Source organism: Hypomesus nipponensis, chromosome 13 (assembly GCF_054491055.1).
Source record: "Hypomesus nipponensis isolate SF chromosome 13, ASM5449105v1, whole genome shotgun sequence".
NCBI lineage: Eukaryota > Metazoa > Chordata > Actinopteri > Osmeriformes > Osmeridae > Hypomesus > Hypomesus nipponensis.
Window position 1 is genome coordinate 6,144,038 of NC_140373.1, and position 16,608 is coordinate 6,160,645.

Genomic DNA, 16,608 nt, shown 5'->3' on the forward strand with positions numbered 1-16,608 from the left:
AGATAGTGAGAGAGAGGTAGAGAGAGAGAGAGGTAGAGAGAGAGAGAGAGAGAGAGAGAGAGAGAGAGAGAGAGAGAGAAAGAGAGAGCGCACAAGAGGGAGATGTGCAGTCAACTTGCACATTGCAGTTGCGTTGTTGTGTTATTTTTACATCACACCAGTGTGTGTAGCAAGAAGATGCACACTCCTGACATACGCAAACCTACGCCTTACAACATACACACATAGCTACACAGAGACACACTTGAACACACAAACAAAGCAGAGTCGGCCTGGATGGCAACGTGCGGGAGCATGGTTCCAGGATGAGAGGGTCTATGCGGACGTCTCCATCTCTACAGCAGCTCATGGATCACAAGGCTTACACAAGATTATAATCCTGGTTATACTGGAGAGAGACGTGGAGCTCATCTCCCTGTGGTTATCCTGTTATACTCGAGAAGGATTTAAAAAACACGATAGAAACACATTCAATTGTGTTAGTCTTACACACACACACAGTACACACACACTCAACGATGTTCATAAAAATCCCCAGATCCCTTGAACCCAAACAAACGAGAAGGAAAAACATGGTGATAGACTGCTAACCAAAACAGAATCTACACTATACTAATGAACACCTCGCCCAATCTGCTTAATAATACATCTGACGGGATCGAAAGCACAGCCATCCCATAAAACATGCTACATGTATGAAGTAGGTTGGGATTTGATTTGCAGTTCAAAGTAAGTGCGGCTGGGCATGCATGGGCAGCACTATGAAGTAAAAGCATAGTTGATTACAGGCAATCCTTAGAAGTGAACCACTGTCAATATGTGTGTTTTTTCTTCTTCTGTGTCTTCTGTGTAATTGCAGTAGGCTGAGCAGACAATGAGGCAGATCAGGAGACGGCAAACAGGCCAGAATAAAAGGATACTCCCAAGGGATCCTCTTACTCTTCACTGGTCAGCCTTCGGCTAATGAGACACTGAGTAAGAGCTATGCGCCTGTGTGTGATCAGGCTAAACAAGCGAGACAAAATCCAGCCACTGTCACTGTAACAACACGGTTTATCTGTTCACCTTTACAATAACCTAATTGCATCCAGATAACTGCACCTCTGAGAGACACAAAGTTGGGACATAGTTGGAACAACATTGATTTTCAGTCAGTTGCAGACGGTTAGTTGGACATAGGGACGGTTTCTGAGGAGGGAGAGAAGAGATAGTGATAGGGAAACTGACGAAAGAGGAACAAAAAGGGAGAGGAAGAGAAAGAGATTTGGAGGTATTTCATCACTAGTAGCCTAGTCTTTCTAACGATGAATAGAAAGAGGAAGAGAGATACAGAGACAGAGACAGAGACAGAGAGAGAGAGAGAGAGAGAGAGAGAGAGAGAGAGAGAGAGAGAGAGAGAGAGAGAGAGAGAGAGAGAGAGAGAGAGAGAGAGAGACAGAGAGAGAGAGAGAGAGAGAGAGAGAGAGAGAGACAGAGAGAGAGACAGAGAGAGAGAGAGAGAGAGAGAGAGAGAGAGAGAGAGAGAGAGACAGAGAGAGAGAGAGAGAGAGACAGAGAGAGAGACAGAGAGAGAGAGAGAGAGAGAGAGACAGAGAGAGAGACAGAGAGAGAGAGAGAGAGAGAGAGAGAGAGAGAGAGAGAGAGAGAGAGAGAGAGAGAGAGAGAGAGACAGAGAGAGAGAGAGAGAGAGAGAGAGAGACAGAGAGAGAGAGAGAGAGAGAGAGAGAGAGAGAGAGAGAGAGAGAGAGAGAGAGAGAGAGAGACAGAGAGAGAGACAGAGAGAGAGAGAGAGAGAGAGAGAGACAGAGAGAGAGAGAGAGACAGAGAGAGAGAGAGAGAGAGAGAGAGAAATGAGATTTAAGTGTCAAGACTCATCTGTGTGAACTACTGCCCAAAGGCCTCTCTGTACCTCCTCTGCTAAGGACCTCAAGGGACCATAAACACACACACACACGTGCTGAACATAGCTGTTACTGCGTGATTTACTCACACCACAGGGCAGTAGATCCAACACACAGACAAACTCCATTTTAGGGCGTTATTTTCTGAGTCTGGCTACAGCACAACTAAATGTCTTTCATCCTATGGTGCTATGCTACTATCCTAAAGCAAAGCTGAAGGAACACGGAACCCTTCATATCTTTCTTGCCTGAAGAGTATTCCCATACATGTAGAACAGCAATCATCTCTCTGATTTGATCTCTCATCCACTTGAGGAAGGTTTTCATTTGACTGCAGTCTAAGAGGAGTCATTTCTGTTTCTCCAACAAAGAGACACTTGAGAGATTCATAGGGTTAGCTCTGCCAATATGAAGAGAGTATTGGATGCAGAGCCCTATGGAATAATTACTCACATTCAGAAACAGAGTGGCACAAACACACACACACACACACATCGCCTCCCTCTACTATCTGCACAACCCCTCCCTACCCACCACACACAGCCCCTACCTCATCTATCTGTCCCATCACCAACTTCCCAACATGTGCCATTCAACATATACCTCCCCTGCCCCCCCCCCCCGTCGCCATGGAGACCGAGGCGTGGCCTCATCCTTGTGATTAAACTGGCTCCTCCTCGGATCATTGGGAAGCACAGGGTCCCTGTAGAGGGATAATTGGCAGTAAATGAGATGATTTGCCTTTCCAATGGAGCTAGCGACCCACTCTTCCCAAAACCTCTGATTACTCTCAATCAGGGAAGTCTCTGTCTCTGAGCAACATTGGCTGTCATTTAAAGTTGTGCCAGCGGGGACTCAACAACACGCATTCATGCACACAAGCACACACGCAAAAATACCTACTCAAGCATGCTTGCACACACACGCACACACAAACACACACACACAAGCATCCACTCATGCATGCAGGCACGCACACAAACCAACACGCAAAGTATCTCAAGCTTCCAACTTGGGAGGGTTTGTTAGTGAGCCAATTACTTCCCATAGAGTAGAGATAAGATGTGCTCCCTGCTCTCTAACTGATGTTGTTGAAGGATAGCAACAGCACAGTCCTGCATCCTCGCAGGCAGGTTTGAAGGGTTCTATCCTAGAGAAGAGGAGGAGAGACAGACATATTGGAGCACTGGAGCACTGTAACACACTATTCTGCTTCATAAGAGTGAGATAAAGAGTGAGTGTTCTGCTAAGAGAATGTTGATGAGTATCACAGGATCAAGACAGGGAATAAAAATACTCTGCATGTTTGAAACCACTGAGACGGCAAGTGAAAACAAAGATGGATGCCTGACACAGGCAGGCAGACAGACAGACAGACAGACAGGCAGGCAGGCAGGCAGGCAGGCAGGCAGGCAGGCAGGCAGGCAGGCAGGCAGGCAGGCAGGCAGAAGCTAATAAAAGCTGCCAGGTCCTTGGTGTTGGCCTCTCCTCCATGTGGGCCGTCTGTCCTCTACTCAGAGACATACAGTAGTCTTGACTCATGAAAGAAAAGCTGAAGGGACTTTGCTTCACTCAGGCCAGTAGACACAAGATGCTTATTCAGATGCTTGTTATCCACAAGATTGTTTCTCTTCTCTGTGGCACAGAGAAGAGATAATAAGTTCTCGGCTAACCCTTCTGTTCCTCTCTCTTCCTCTCTCTCGATCTCTCTCTCCCAATTTTCTCACTGGGCCTGATCGTAACAGGAAATAGGATAACTCTGTGATTAGGGAGTGTCAATGTTTAGAGGTTCAGAGGTAATCAAATAGTGGCCAATTTCACACTGAGATGCAATAACCCATTAGGCAAGGCGAATGAAAATGAGTCTGGAGAAAAATGGCACGGGTCCAAAGTGGGACGTTATCAATTTCACTTCCCCTTGGAAAAAACACCAGTGGGGGGGGAACCGCTTCAACTGTTATTTGAGATGCTTTGCATACTTGGGTCTTCAAAAAATACTTTCATTACTCATTTGGCAGTCCCAGAGGCTTAGCACTCGCAGAATAAATCCTCTCCTGCTCTCTTCAAGGCCAACAATGAGATTAAGAATATAACACAGATGAACAGATTGGTGTCTTTATTATTCCACATATCTAATAATAAATGGAACACAAAGGTATTATAGTACTATAGTGACCGCTAACTAAGATATAATGCAGATCTGGCCTGCTGCATGAGGGATCTGTATGTGACCATTTCTCTTGTTCTGCCTCTCTCTCGCTCTCTCTCTCTCTTTCTCTCTCTTTCCCTCTCTGTCTGTCTCTCATATTTCCCAACTATGGTAGATTTGTGCAACAGGTTGAGAACATGCGGAAACATCCCTGTGGACTCTGTTTCCATATCAACCATGCATAGACCCACAAAAGAGAACCAGGAGAATGTGTTGTAATGTGAGAAAGTAATTATATTACAATGTGCGTGAACATACATGTGTAGGACTATTGAAAAGAACAATGATGACAATAGCTCATTTTTCTCTCACGTCCGTCTTTTTAAAAAGCTTGAGGACGTTGTCGGAGAACGATGGTGTGTTGATCATAAATCAGATCCCACCTCAGTTCTCAAGTGGCATTCACTCATTTCCACTAGCTGTTTCATTTAGAATCTGACCAAAAATGTTACTCAGCTGCTATTGTGCACCATTCAGTCATAACTAGATTCTGGTCCATACTGCAACTCACATGGTCTACATATGTCATTAACCTTGAGATTAGGTGCTGGACTGACTAAGAAGTAATGTACTCAGGGGGGGGGGCAGGTTTTGAGGGTGTGTAAAGGGTTAACCTTGGAAGCTGCAGTGTTTCCTGTTCTGACCCCAGGCTGCCAGGCAGGCAGGCAGGCAGGCTCCAGCTGTCCAACTAGCCTGTGAGGACAACACACATCACAGACCACTGAACAGATAACTGACATGATAAGCGCTAATGGGAAAGTATAGGGTGATCTTAGTGATCCTCTCTCTCTCTTGCCCCCCCCCCCTCATCTCTCTTCTCCCTTTCTCTTTCTTTTCTTTTCTCTTAACTCTGTTTTTTCATGCTTTTCCTCTCCTTCTCTCCTTCTGTCTTTTCTCTCTCTCCCTCTTTCTTTTTCTTTCTCTCACACAAACACACTCTTATTGCTTTCACCCACAATGGTTTGCTTAATCCTAACAGGCTTGGAGCAACAGAAAATATATTTGTATCATGTACTATGGATGGAAATACTGTAGATTGTAGATACTGTCTATTGTGCTTCATGAAAGATCTCATGATATCCCTCAATAATTTCAACAGTTACTTTATCCCGTGTAAGCGTTACGATAGCAAAAATCTATTTTTATCTCTAATGTATACTGTACATATCCTTTTCAAAATCACAAAGTAGTTGGTATGCCTATCCACTTCACCCTGAACATTCCTTCCTACATACCTAGCTGCCTAGGGGGATATTCATTCCAGGAGGATACTTTGGAGCTAACATCTGTTAGCATAATATTATTCATTTCTAGGGAGGCTGGAACAAAGGCTGATCTGGAGGCAAGCAATACTGCGCAGAACTAGTACATAGTCACTGTCTTCTCTTAAGTTAGTACGGCCTAACAGTGTAGTGGCCAGTCTGAGGCCAGTCACACAAACAAAGAAATATACCGTCAGTTCCCAATTGAGACCCGTATCTGCCGCTGTTTGGGAGTTGGGTGGTTACGGTTTGTTGCGCTACACTAATCAGAGGTGATTTGCATAGAGCAGAGTGCTCCAAGGGGACAAAGAAAAGGAGGGCAATGACAATGTTAGCTAAAAAGCACAATTATAAATCATTCACCAAAGTCCCAGCTAAAAGGCTTTGATAGATGCCGAGCCCCACCAAGGACTTTGCCAGTGTACCTTTCCCACCTCTACCTCTCCATAATTCATGGTGTTTCTGGCAGAGTGTTTAGTAAGTGAGCTAGCACGTGATATAGCAGAGTTAGCACTAAAAGGAGTAGGGAGACAGCAGTAATGGCTCTTCCTGGTGACATGATGAGACAATCCAAGGCTTAATTGCACAGTTTAATAGTCGGGCCATGTACCTGATAATTGGAAGCATTTTCTTTCTAAATAGGAGTCATTTTCAGATGAGATTCTTGTAGCTTTAATCATTGCAACTTCTAGAGTGCATCTGTGGTACGGATTTCCCCAGGTGTGTTTGCTTTCTGCATCCAGCATGCAAAACAGCAGTTTTGAGGGTGATTAACAAATACTGAAATCTCCCTCAGTGGACTGCATACTGTTAGCCGAATCTCTAAACGTCCTTAGTTCCCTAGCATCCTCAACACATACGTTAATACAAGTTGGAGCAATAGGTTGGAGTTGTATTTACAAGAACCTTTTTGTCCACTGTTCCAGTGGTAGAAGTAAGAAAAGATGCCAAGAAATCGTTCGACCTAATTTGCTTTCAGAGCACAGGCACAAGTCATTGTGATGTCAAGTTGTTATGCAGCTCCGTGTTTTTGATTGAGGGAAGGTTCTGACAGGTGAATTGAGTAATGGGATTGCAGAAAGGACGGTGTCTTTGGAGATCATCCGGAGACTGATGGTATCCCTGTGGGGATACAGTAGAGCCACCTTACCTTACACCCTTAAGATGAGCATAATATTACTGTACAAAAAGGGGGCCTCCATGCTCACATTGGCAGTAGACATTGGTACCCTAGAGATCGGAGAAAAGGTCCACAACCTGGAAGGTTGCCAGCATGAACCTCAGTTACGATGTTGAGATGCAGTAAAGAAATATAGGCTGGCAGCTTGAAGATTAATAACATCAGTAATTCATATTCCAACATCTGCTGTCAGGTTCAATTAATTGAGGTTATAGTATGGGCCAGTTCTCTCTGATGTCTGATAGAAACTCCCTTATAATGCAGATGTTCTGCTGACATTGTTGATGGTGTGCCAGACATCAGACGTTAGTGATGTTAGTCATGTATGAGTGCAACAAATAAGATAATGCAAGTGCCAGCCAAATGTCTTATTGGGAAGAGTTTAAAAATAACCCCCCCCCAAAAAAGAACAGCAAAAGATGGATAGTGGAGATCAGAGCTTGTAATGACGTTTGCCAAAAAGCTTTTTTTTTTTTCTGAACACAGGCCCCAGATGAAATCACTGCAACCTCTGAAACTCTTTAAATCTTATCAAGCACATACCTGCCACAGCAAATCTGTCATATGTATGTGCCACTTGGATCTGGATTCCTGTGAAGCGCGGTTCCAGGAAAACCAACATGTAGGGTCTTAGTTCTCCTCATGACGGCTTCACTCGGAAATAGGGTTTTTACTGAAAAACAACCTCCAGCACGTTTCCTGCACATACTGTAAACATTTCCAGGATGGATCCCATCCTTCATTCCAAACCACACCCCTTTGACCCAAGTTCTGATTCCCTGGTTCCATCAATTGCTTGTGGCAGGCAAGAGACACTGTCCAGCCAAAAGACATTTGAGAAATACTGAGAGTAGAACCACAATGCTTATTCAAGATTGTATGTAAGGAAGGTTGATCTGCCCTAGATTCCCCAGCAAGCACCTTCATCAATAAAATAGAAGAAAGTTCAGTGAAGCCACACAAAAAAGTGAGAATACCTCCAATAAACCAAGATCTGAAAAGTTTCCTTAAAGTCAACCTGACAATCTTGTTTGCACGATGGCAGGTTGTACCTGTGTACAGGGAGGCAAGAACCATGTTGAGGTGAGTTCAACACAAGACCCTTCTCTTTCCCACTAGGGTGCTGGTCCCCAGTGCATTAGCACCGCCCTCTACTCAACATGCTTTCCAAATGACAAAGTTAAATGGTAGCAGGATTGAAACAGTCACCACAATGCAGGAGTTTCTGCTCTAATCTTCTTCCTTGGTGCAGCAGCGTCACACCATTCCACTCTGGTTACCAAGGTGACCACCAATGACCACCAAGAGCACATTTTGCTGCGCACACACACACACACATATATTCCACTTGGATGAAAACCTTTTTTTTTTTTTTTCTGCTTAAATGACTTGTTAAATTATGTTTTGCTTGCATGTCAACATACTTCACATGCAAGCTGAGAGAGAAGGCCACTATATCATAAATGATATAATGAAACATATTGACATAATTGGTCATAAAAAAAGAAATCTTTGGCAACTATACAAGCAACTCACCACAGGTCAGTGGAAGGGCAGGGCTTCTGTGCTGTGATGTGGAAAGACGTGATCAACGGATGCACTGCACCCATCAAGATATCAATGTGGTGTGAAAACCGAGTCTGCGGGGGCCTGATATTACAGGCTTGGTGCTAAATGATAGCCAGGTAGGTGACATGTCAGCTGAAGGAGGGGATACCACGGGTGGCTGAGGGCCCAGCAGATGAGCAGGAAGATCTCAGACGAGAGAGCGACAGGAACACAGTGGATGAACTGAGCCAGCCGTGGGCACATCAGCACCGCCAAGGACAGTCATTTGTCTGGGAGGGCCAAACAGCAGGAAGCCATCACTCACTCACACACACCACAAACAGACACACCTAGACACACACGCACATACTCATCATGCAAACTACAATTCCCCCCCCAAAAGATTCTCTGATGGCAGCTGTATCAGAATTACCATAGAAAAAACTAAAAGCACAAACGCATCCCTTCAGAGTCATCACTTCTGTCACACCAGCCACAAATATCAAGTTGCTCGGTATGGAAGAAAAAGCTGTTTAATTAGCTCTCACATCAGAATACTGGCACATAAACGGTGTCAGCATATAAATTATCCTTGGGCGACATTAGCCACTTAAACCACACACTGCCACACACTGGACGAACCTCAGTCAGAGACAGCCGGGAAGTCCATCCTGCTGGAGATGTTACCACACTTGCACTTCTGGGAAGTTTATCCCCTCTCACAGCTATGCATCTCTGCAGTCTGGCAGAGCAAGTCAGGATGGCCCCTGATTCATTCAACCCATTTGTCATAAAATGGGCGTCGTTCACAGGAAGTGGCGGATGGCTTAGAGGACCTCAGGCCTGGAGACCTGGTGGTTAAGGGAGCCTCAGAGAGAGAGAGAGTGGAAGGAGGGTATGTGTGCATGGGAAGTAGAATTGAGAGTAAGACAAAGAATAAGGGAATTTTTGGGGGGGGTTAGGGTTAGGGGAGGTGAAATAGAGTGGTTCCATCGGATCTGGAGCCTGATATTACAGGGTGGTAAAACGAATGCACTCATTCTGAATGCAGTCTAAGTCTGGAAAGTGGCAGATGATTGTTAGTTATCACCTGTTGCTCCATTTCTATCAAACTAAAAACACCATATGGAATTAAACACTTTCCTTCACAAAGAGAACAATGAGGCACTTGATGTAAACTAACGACATGGATTCTCTTGTTTTATTTTCCAGTGAGATGAATATTTCTTGTAGAGTGACTGACGTGGTAATCCACAGATCTTATTCTGAGAGTAAACAAAGGCACAAACAAGCAGAAGAAGAAACACAGGCGTCAGACTTCAATATGGATCTGTGAGGGAACTGAAATAAATAAAAAAAACTGAGAGAGATAGAAAGAGTATTATAATAAGCTGGAGAAGTATGGAGGCTGAGTGCCAAGGCAAAATACTATTTCCTCTAATGAGAGTGTAATTAAGCCGCTGGTCATGATAATAGGCCAATTAGCCTCATTTGTGAATTTAAAAACCCGTTAATACATGAGAGGGAGGAGACAGTTGGTGTTGGATGTCCAGTGACCCAGTAAGGCGAGGCCAACGTGAGAGTCAGCATATTTCAAAGCACTTCTCTAGGAGAGCTTCATAAGCAGCTGTGACTGGAGCTGGAGAGGGCAGAGGACTTGGGTTTCATTCACCCAAACCCAGACATGCAACATCTGACTCTTGGTCAAATGGGGACTTTCAAGTCTCCAATAGAGCTCCATAATCCCAAGAGCATGGTTTCCAACTGCCTTTGATACACAGATATTCTGATTATGTTAGACTAGGGTTGCAATGAAGCTCCTAAAAATTCAGAGGGTACTTTTGAATAAATCTTTGTCAGGTTTTATAAAAACATTTTTTGGTTTTACTGGAGAACAGTTTCAGTTCAAAGGCAAGGATCATGGCATGTTTCCAGGTTAGAAAACGGATCCTCCCTAAGTACACCATCTCCATTATTAGGAGGATCTTGCTGTCATACTAAAAAACAAATGATTTGTCTTATTACTTTCCTAATGAGCACTCAAACGGATTCAAACTCACGAGAATGAAAACGTCTGTGTTTGTGCTTGTACGTTTGACACATAGAGAGAGAAAAAGACTGAGCTAAGACTTATTCCATATCCATGGGCAAACACTGACAGAGATGTGTGTTCATGTATGCTTTCCCTGAGCAGCAGCAACATGGACATCAATCTCCGTGCACAGTAAGGTATAGTACTGCGCAACACACCAGCAGCAACTGAGGCCGTGTCCACCATAGATTAGTATTAACCATAGCATCATAGGAGGATGCGCAGCATGAGTAACACATATGTTATATAAGATGTGTGTGCAGATTCCAACATGGCGAATCAACCACCCACACTGTAAATGAGCTTCTATCATCTCCGCTGGATTTCTCTATCTGATTATCAGTTAGCTTTTTCAGTTAGGCGTCTTCAACAGCTGGAAGAATACCACTGAGCTGGGTGTGTGGTTCTTCCTGTTTATAGTATAGTTGTCTTTGAGCCTTAAGAAAAGACACAGGCTGCAGAAACTACATAAGAAAGTGCTTCAGTAGGAGGAATGTGGTTTCATACACAATGCTCTCTCCTCATCCCCGAGCAACGAAAAATGCACATCCACCATCAGAATATTCAATTAGGCTTTGCAAACATCGTAAACAACAGCAACAAAAACATAGTTGGTAAATGCGGCACCAGCGTGTTACTTTATCGGTTGCTGACCTCAACAGGATCCAACCAGTGGAACTGGACATTAAAATGTCTTGAAAGGAAAATACAGATCCCACCAAACCAGGTTTTTGAGCCCGTCGGGCAGGGCAGAACAGAGATAATAGGTTCTTCCTTTAGTCTTGGGGAGGATATATGAGCTGCAAGTGGAGGAAGAGAAGCAACAGAGAAAATGTCAACAGACGGTCTCTATCCATAGCTATATCATAAAAGGGCCCAGGCACCGCACCACCCATGCAATCTCTCTCTCTCTTTCTCTCTTACACACACACACACACACACATTCAGTGCAGAACCCAGCGTGACACATCAAAACATCGGGCTTCTTCCCATTACCCATAATCCACTACTGCCACTGCTGTCGTCAAGAGCCAGTCTATGAGGGGACAGAGGAGGATCTGGAATAGACAAAAAGGTCACGACAAACAGGAAGTCATGGAGCCGGTCTCTCGTGGCGCCATATTGATTTCCTCAGCCCCCCTTCAGAGCCGCCAATTCAAAACGCCCAGGGACTCAACTCAGTGACCAATTAGTGAGGTACATTCGGGGGGAAAAGGAATTACAGGATGTTATTTGTATGCCTTTGCAAAGGTCTAATGAGGCTTACACAAAGTTATCATGGATTTAAGTAAGAGACACATTCATGGAGATTTGGTTCCCGAGCTCCAGATGCTATTGACCTAGTCGATGTCTAAAGTTGTTAAATGTGCACGTCTGTTCAACATCAATTAAGCGCCTGTTAACTGATGGCATTTCCAATAAGAAACTGCAAATGTACTCCCATGTGACCAGTCAATTTAAAAAGGGCCATAGATACTTAATTAACATACACCAGGATAGTACATAATGCATCCAACATTAAGATTTTTGAATGTTTGTGTGTGTGTGTGTGTGTGGGGTGGGTGGGTGGTTGTATGTGTGGGTGAGTGTGTGTTTGCATGTGTGCGTGTGTGCATGTGTGTGTGTGTGTGTGTGTGTGCATGCTCTTGTCAGGTATGATGGGGCAACAGAACTGCAAAGTAACCTTTTCCTCCACACAGGAAGTTGTTTTGAAAGGTCACCTATTTTCCCAGGAAACAGATGCACCAACAGATGTTGATGGTTGTGAATCATCCTCACATCAACGTAGAACTGGGAACCCTGTAGCTAAAATCATCATAAATCTAGTTCCTCGCATATGAGAACATGTTTCTCCACACTGGAATATTTCTGAGTAAATTGCACAGAACTGTGAGCTATCATTGCATTTTTACACCTTCTGAATAAAAATATGTAAAATAGGCCATAACAGTTAGCTACCCTACATAGAACAGAACATAACAGAACAAAAAGAATACTGACAGTAATGGCCATCATCATTATCACCACTACCATAATTATTATGATAATGATCATCCTTATCAGTAACTTTACCCCTATGACACATGCATTCTACATATCCTTTTCACAGATGACCCTTCCTGAAAGCCTGCTTGGTCAAATGAGGGCTTTCTTCGACTCAATGACAATTATGTGGCAAATTGCTATTGGTCCTGCTTGACTCAATACTTCCCCCTAGCTTTCTCTCCACAGAAGACACCACTGGAGTGGTCTGTCGGAGTATCAAAGAGACTATGAAAGTGCCTAAACTTGAATGTATTGTCCTCTCCCAAAAATGTCAGGGCACATCAAGGCTCTTCATCCGATATAGGTTTAAACAGTTTTCAACGCCCAAATGCGCCAAAGGGAGAGGATTTTCTAAAGGATTCAAACTCAGACAGACAGGATGTCCACTTACCCTCCTGGACGGCCTGAAACGGGTTGTTCGGCTCGATGAGTTTTATGGAGTGGGTTATTTTCTCGCTCTGCAAAATGTCATCGCTGAGACTGAGGTCGGAGACGGCCAGCTGGAAGACTTCGTCATCCCTCGCTGAGCCCTCCTCGAATATGGCACCTGTTGGAACAGGGAATCATCCATGTGTCAATATAACCATTCACGCATTACAAATGAAGAATGAGACAATAACGGCAACGGGTGAGGGAGTAGTAAGCTAATGAAGAGAGATAACGGGTTGATGTAAGTCATTATCACATTGCCGCTTAACATTGTCAGTTTAAGCTTTCACATTAGCGCATCCTTCAAGTGGCCCTATAGGCCACGTAATAAGCTAAAAAATACTTTCACTCTCAACTCGAGTTAATATGTATAGGCATAGGTACAGTCCACATGTAGGGTGGGCTACGCCATGAAACCATAAACCAGTAACCGTGAAAGTAGGACATGTACGTCGTACAGTAGTTTCAGGACCTTGGAGAGCAGTAAAATTCCAGATCTGCATGCCATGACCATTGGCGTGCAGTCAGACCAGGCTGTGGTGATAGACAAACATTTCCTTTCATCAAAACGCGCATACAATGACGTTCTGGTACCGCTAGTTTGACATTTATCGGCCTCTTGGGTTGGATAAGACAGGGGACAAGAAACTAAACAACATGTCCTGTCAGCTACGCTGTTGAATAGCTAGTGGTATATACATCACAGGTGATATGTTGCTTGTTTGCAGGTATGCAGGTGGTCTTGACAAAATGACCATGGAGACAGGAAGGTTTGAGTTGATGTATAACTGGTATGTTCATCTTGTTTAGTCGGGGATGAGAATAGCGCATCTGCTCATTCGGTTTGCCAGCGAGAACAGATTGGATTCCCGGGGTTTGTGCTCGCCTTCCAATGCAGGACAGGCTAACCGGACTCTCCGCACCCGTTAATCATCCTCCGTCAGGTATCTCGCGGGACAGCGCGATCTCTCTTCTGCTTATACACGGCCCCGCTGATTTGGACAAAGATGATAAACCGGCGGCAGGGAAGGACATTTCAGGGGGCAAACTTAGTGATTACATGTCATTTTGATTTACGAAAAATAATAGGAACAGTATAGCCCAGGCCACTACTGGCATTTAAATGTTTAGAACCTCAACTACAGACTCAGGCAAGAGCCTAAAGGGTTCGACCCGTACGGGTAGCCTTGTGATCTAAATTCCAGATAATCAAACCTTGATGTAAGACATTTCTTAATCAACCATATTTGATAAAGCTTCAATGCCCCTTCAGAAACATGATGTTTAATTGTTAAACACATCAGCAAGTCAGATAGTGGTGTATGGTAGGCCTATATATATAAAAAATATGATGTGGTTTGATAACAGAACAGTTCCATTGCTTTAACTGGGTCTCTTTCAGAAGAAAAATAAAGCCGTAAATTTGTCAAATTAAGTGTCGTAACTTTGTTCCAGTCTCGATATTGGTACAGTCAATGAGTCTCGTTGCAAACCCGAGACTTAGGCCTACTCGTTCATTTCTTTCAATTTCTTAAATGTTAAAGTTAGTCTCCTTGCAATTCGGCATAGGGATTGGACGAGACAGAAATTTGCGTCTTCGGGTTGCCAAGTCTGACGAGTTGTTGCGCATTCAGACCGGCTAGGAGACACAGGGGCATATTCTAGCGCATGCGCCAACCCTAACCGTATTAGAAATCAATCTCCACCGTTTGATTTAAAGTCATTCAAAAGTAAGTTTTTTTCAGCAAGATCATTGCTTTTAGTGACACGGTTAGATAATAGATTAGGCACACCGCAGGAGAGCCAGTAAGGTGCTAAAAGCTTTCTTGGTCCGTCTTTGCACAGTAAGCTTTTCCGCTCTCGAGAACCAGGGGAACGAGAATGAAAGCACGGGGAACGTTTAAAGAAACGCCATGGTAACAAAATGCTGGTATGCCTAAATGTTCAGATTGATTCAAGATTTTGGGAAGGACGTCTCGGCTGGGTGACTGCTTCACTCCTCCACTCAATGGTTACACCATCAAATATTTTTAAGCCCTTCGTCCTAAAATCTTTATTTAATTTAAAAGACTAATCTTTGGCTTGCAAAAACCTCTAGGTTTAACACGAGGTCCGGATCAACCCTAATGAGTCTAGTTGGTGTCCGGCCTGCTGTCATACCCCGCAGTGTTGCTTTTGGTACCCAGACTTGTTCTAAGTATCAACTGGACTGAGGCTGAAGCTGCTGCAGAATTTTTAAAATGTCAACTGTTGTCATGCTTAATGGTTTTATCACAGAAGACTCCCAGCCCTGGACGGGGTATTCTATGCAAAAGGAACACGTTACATTCTCGGTGGAAAATAAACTGTGTTTATTTGTTTAGTGTGTGTGCGTGTAGGTGCATGCATGCAAGCGTATATGTTTTGCATTAGTTCAGTTTAATCAAAAAGATGACAAAATGTTTATCGTAAATCGTCGGTCAAGTATTGGCACAACGTGATTGCACATTTTCATCTGATTCCTCCTTCGCCTCCGCCCTTCGCCAATACCGGCGACAGTTCCTCTACCAAAATCCCAAATAATAGTCAGAGTAGAGAAAACAAGCTATCCTGACCTTCTGACCATGCAAATTCACCATTAAACTCTACTGGCCCCCGTGCCAGTGTTGTTTGGGACGTTATAGTGGGCATTTGTGTCGTTGTCGTTTCTTCCCCTCTAAAAGACGTTTATTAACATTTCACGCACGTTCAATTGAAAGTTCAAGCTTATAGACTGGGAGGGGGAAGAGCAGATAGGCTATCCTCTCACACCCACGTTTGGGCTCGTGTATGCTTTTCCAACATGAGTTAGGTTGTGTGGTTGTATGAAGAAAACATTTACAACCAATGATTATTAAAATCTTAATGAGAGAGAGGAAAATACAAATTGTGGTGCACTTTGCGGATACTTTCTAACGAGCCGCGGCCATTTATTCAGTAGCTATGGACATAAGCATAAGCAAGAAGGAAACAGCCCACCTATGTTCTCTTGCTCTTATGGTACATTGTTTTGGAATTGAATAATGTACGAGAGTAAAATGAGCCTAGACATGGGGATGTCACAGCGGTATTTAGCAGAGCCTTAATACACAGATCTAAATCAATGAGTTATTGCTATTAAACCACTAGAGACATTAGCATACGTCTCCATTGTTTCTAGATCTACTTTCAACCTATTGCAGCAGCAATAAGTAACATTGGTATCTTTTAATTAAAGCATTGAGATTCAATCACACGTCGGCAATTGCAGCTACAGACTCCCTTTTGCACGAGCTGCTTACCAATGTGGATGATGGAGTCCGCGTACACTGAATTGCATTGCAATATCCACAAGGAAAGGCATATTATCAGCAATTCCATCTCCGGTTTTGGCCAAAACAGTGCATCCACGGTCCCTTGGATGACAGACAAATCCAAATAAGCGGCAGTGCGTAAAAACTGTTACAGGCTAGATAACGACCGGGCAGAAGCCAAAGACAAAACTGTTAAGAACGAGGAAAATGTCAAGGATTTCCGAGGCATAAACGCAGACTAAGTAAAGGGGAAGGGAGATGTCGCTTGGGCAGACCGATAGGGAAATACTCGGCTTCTCAGTGGACAGCTGATGATCCTGTGCGCTCTCTCTGACTCTCGCTCTATCCAACGCTCGCGGAGTCTGAGACATTACAAACTGCAAACTGCGGAGGAGGGACACCCCCCTACGCGCTCTCTCGCTAGCTAGCTAGCTAGCTCTCTCTCTCGATTTCCCGACCCACGTGACTGCAGTGACTCTCTATCTACTCCGCTAAAGCTGTCCGGAGAAAGCAGCGAGAGATGGAATCCGAGCAAGCCGTAGACGGGGACAGTGATCAAGCTTTGCCCCCGAGGGTTGGTCCGTCAACGGCACTTTATCTTGTAGATGAGCCTGGAGCACAGCTAAAGCA

General features: G+C 44.1%; 1 protein-coding gene across 2 annotated transcripts in view; it reads right to left on the reverse strand.

The window, feature by feature from the left end:
• grid1b (glutamate receptor, ionotropic, delta 1b) overlaps positions 1-16,045 on the reverse strand; it is a 180,484-nt gene extending 164,439 nt beyond the window's left edge. For both annotated transcript variants that reach the window (XM_084670058.1, XM_084670056.1), the window contains exons 1-2: positions 15,967-16,045; positions 12,630-12,785 (exon numbers count right to left, since the gene is read on the reverse strand). In XM_084670058.1, coding sequence (XP_084526184.1) covers positions 12,630-12,785; positions 15,967-16,045 — 235 coding nt within the window. The remainder of the gene's footprint in view (positions 1-12,629; positions 12,786-15,966) is intronic.
• Between the last annotated feature and the right edge of the window lie 563 nt (positions 16,046-16,608).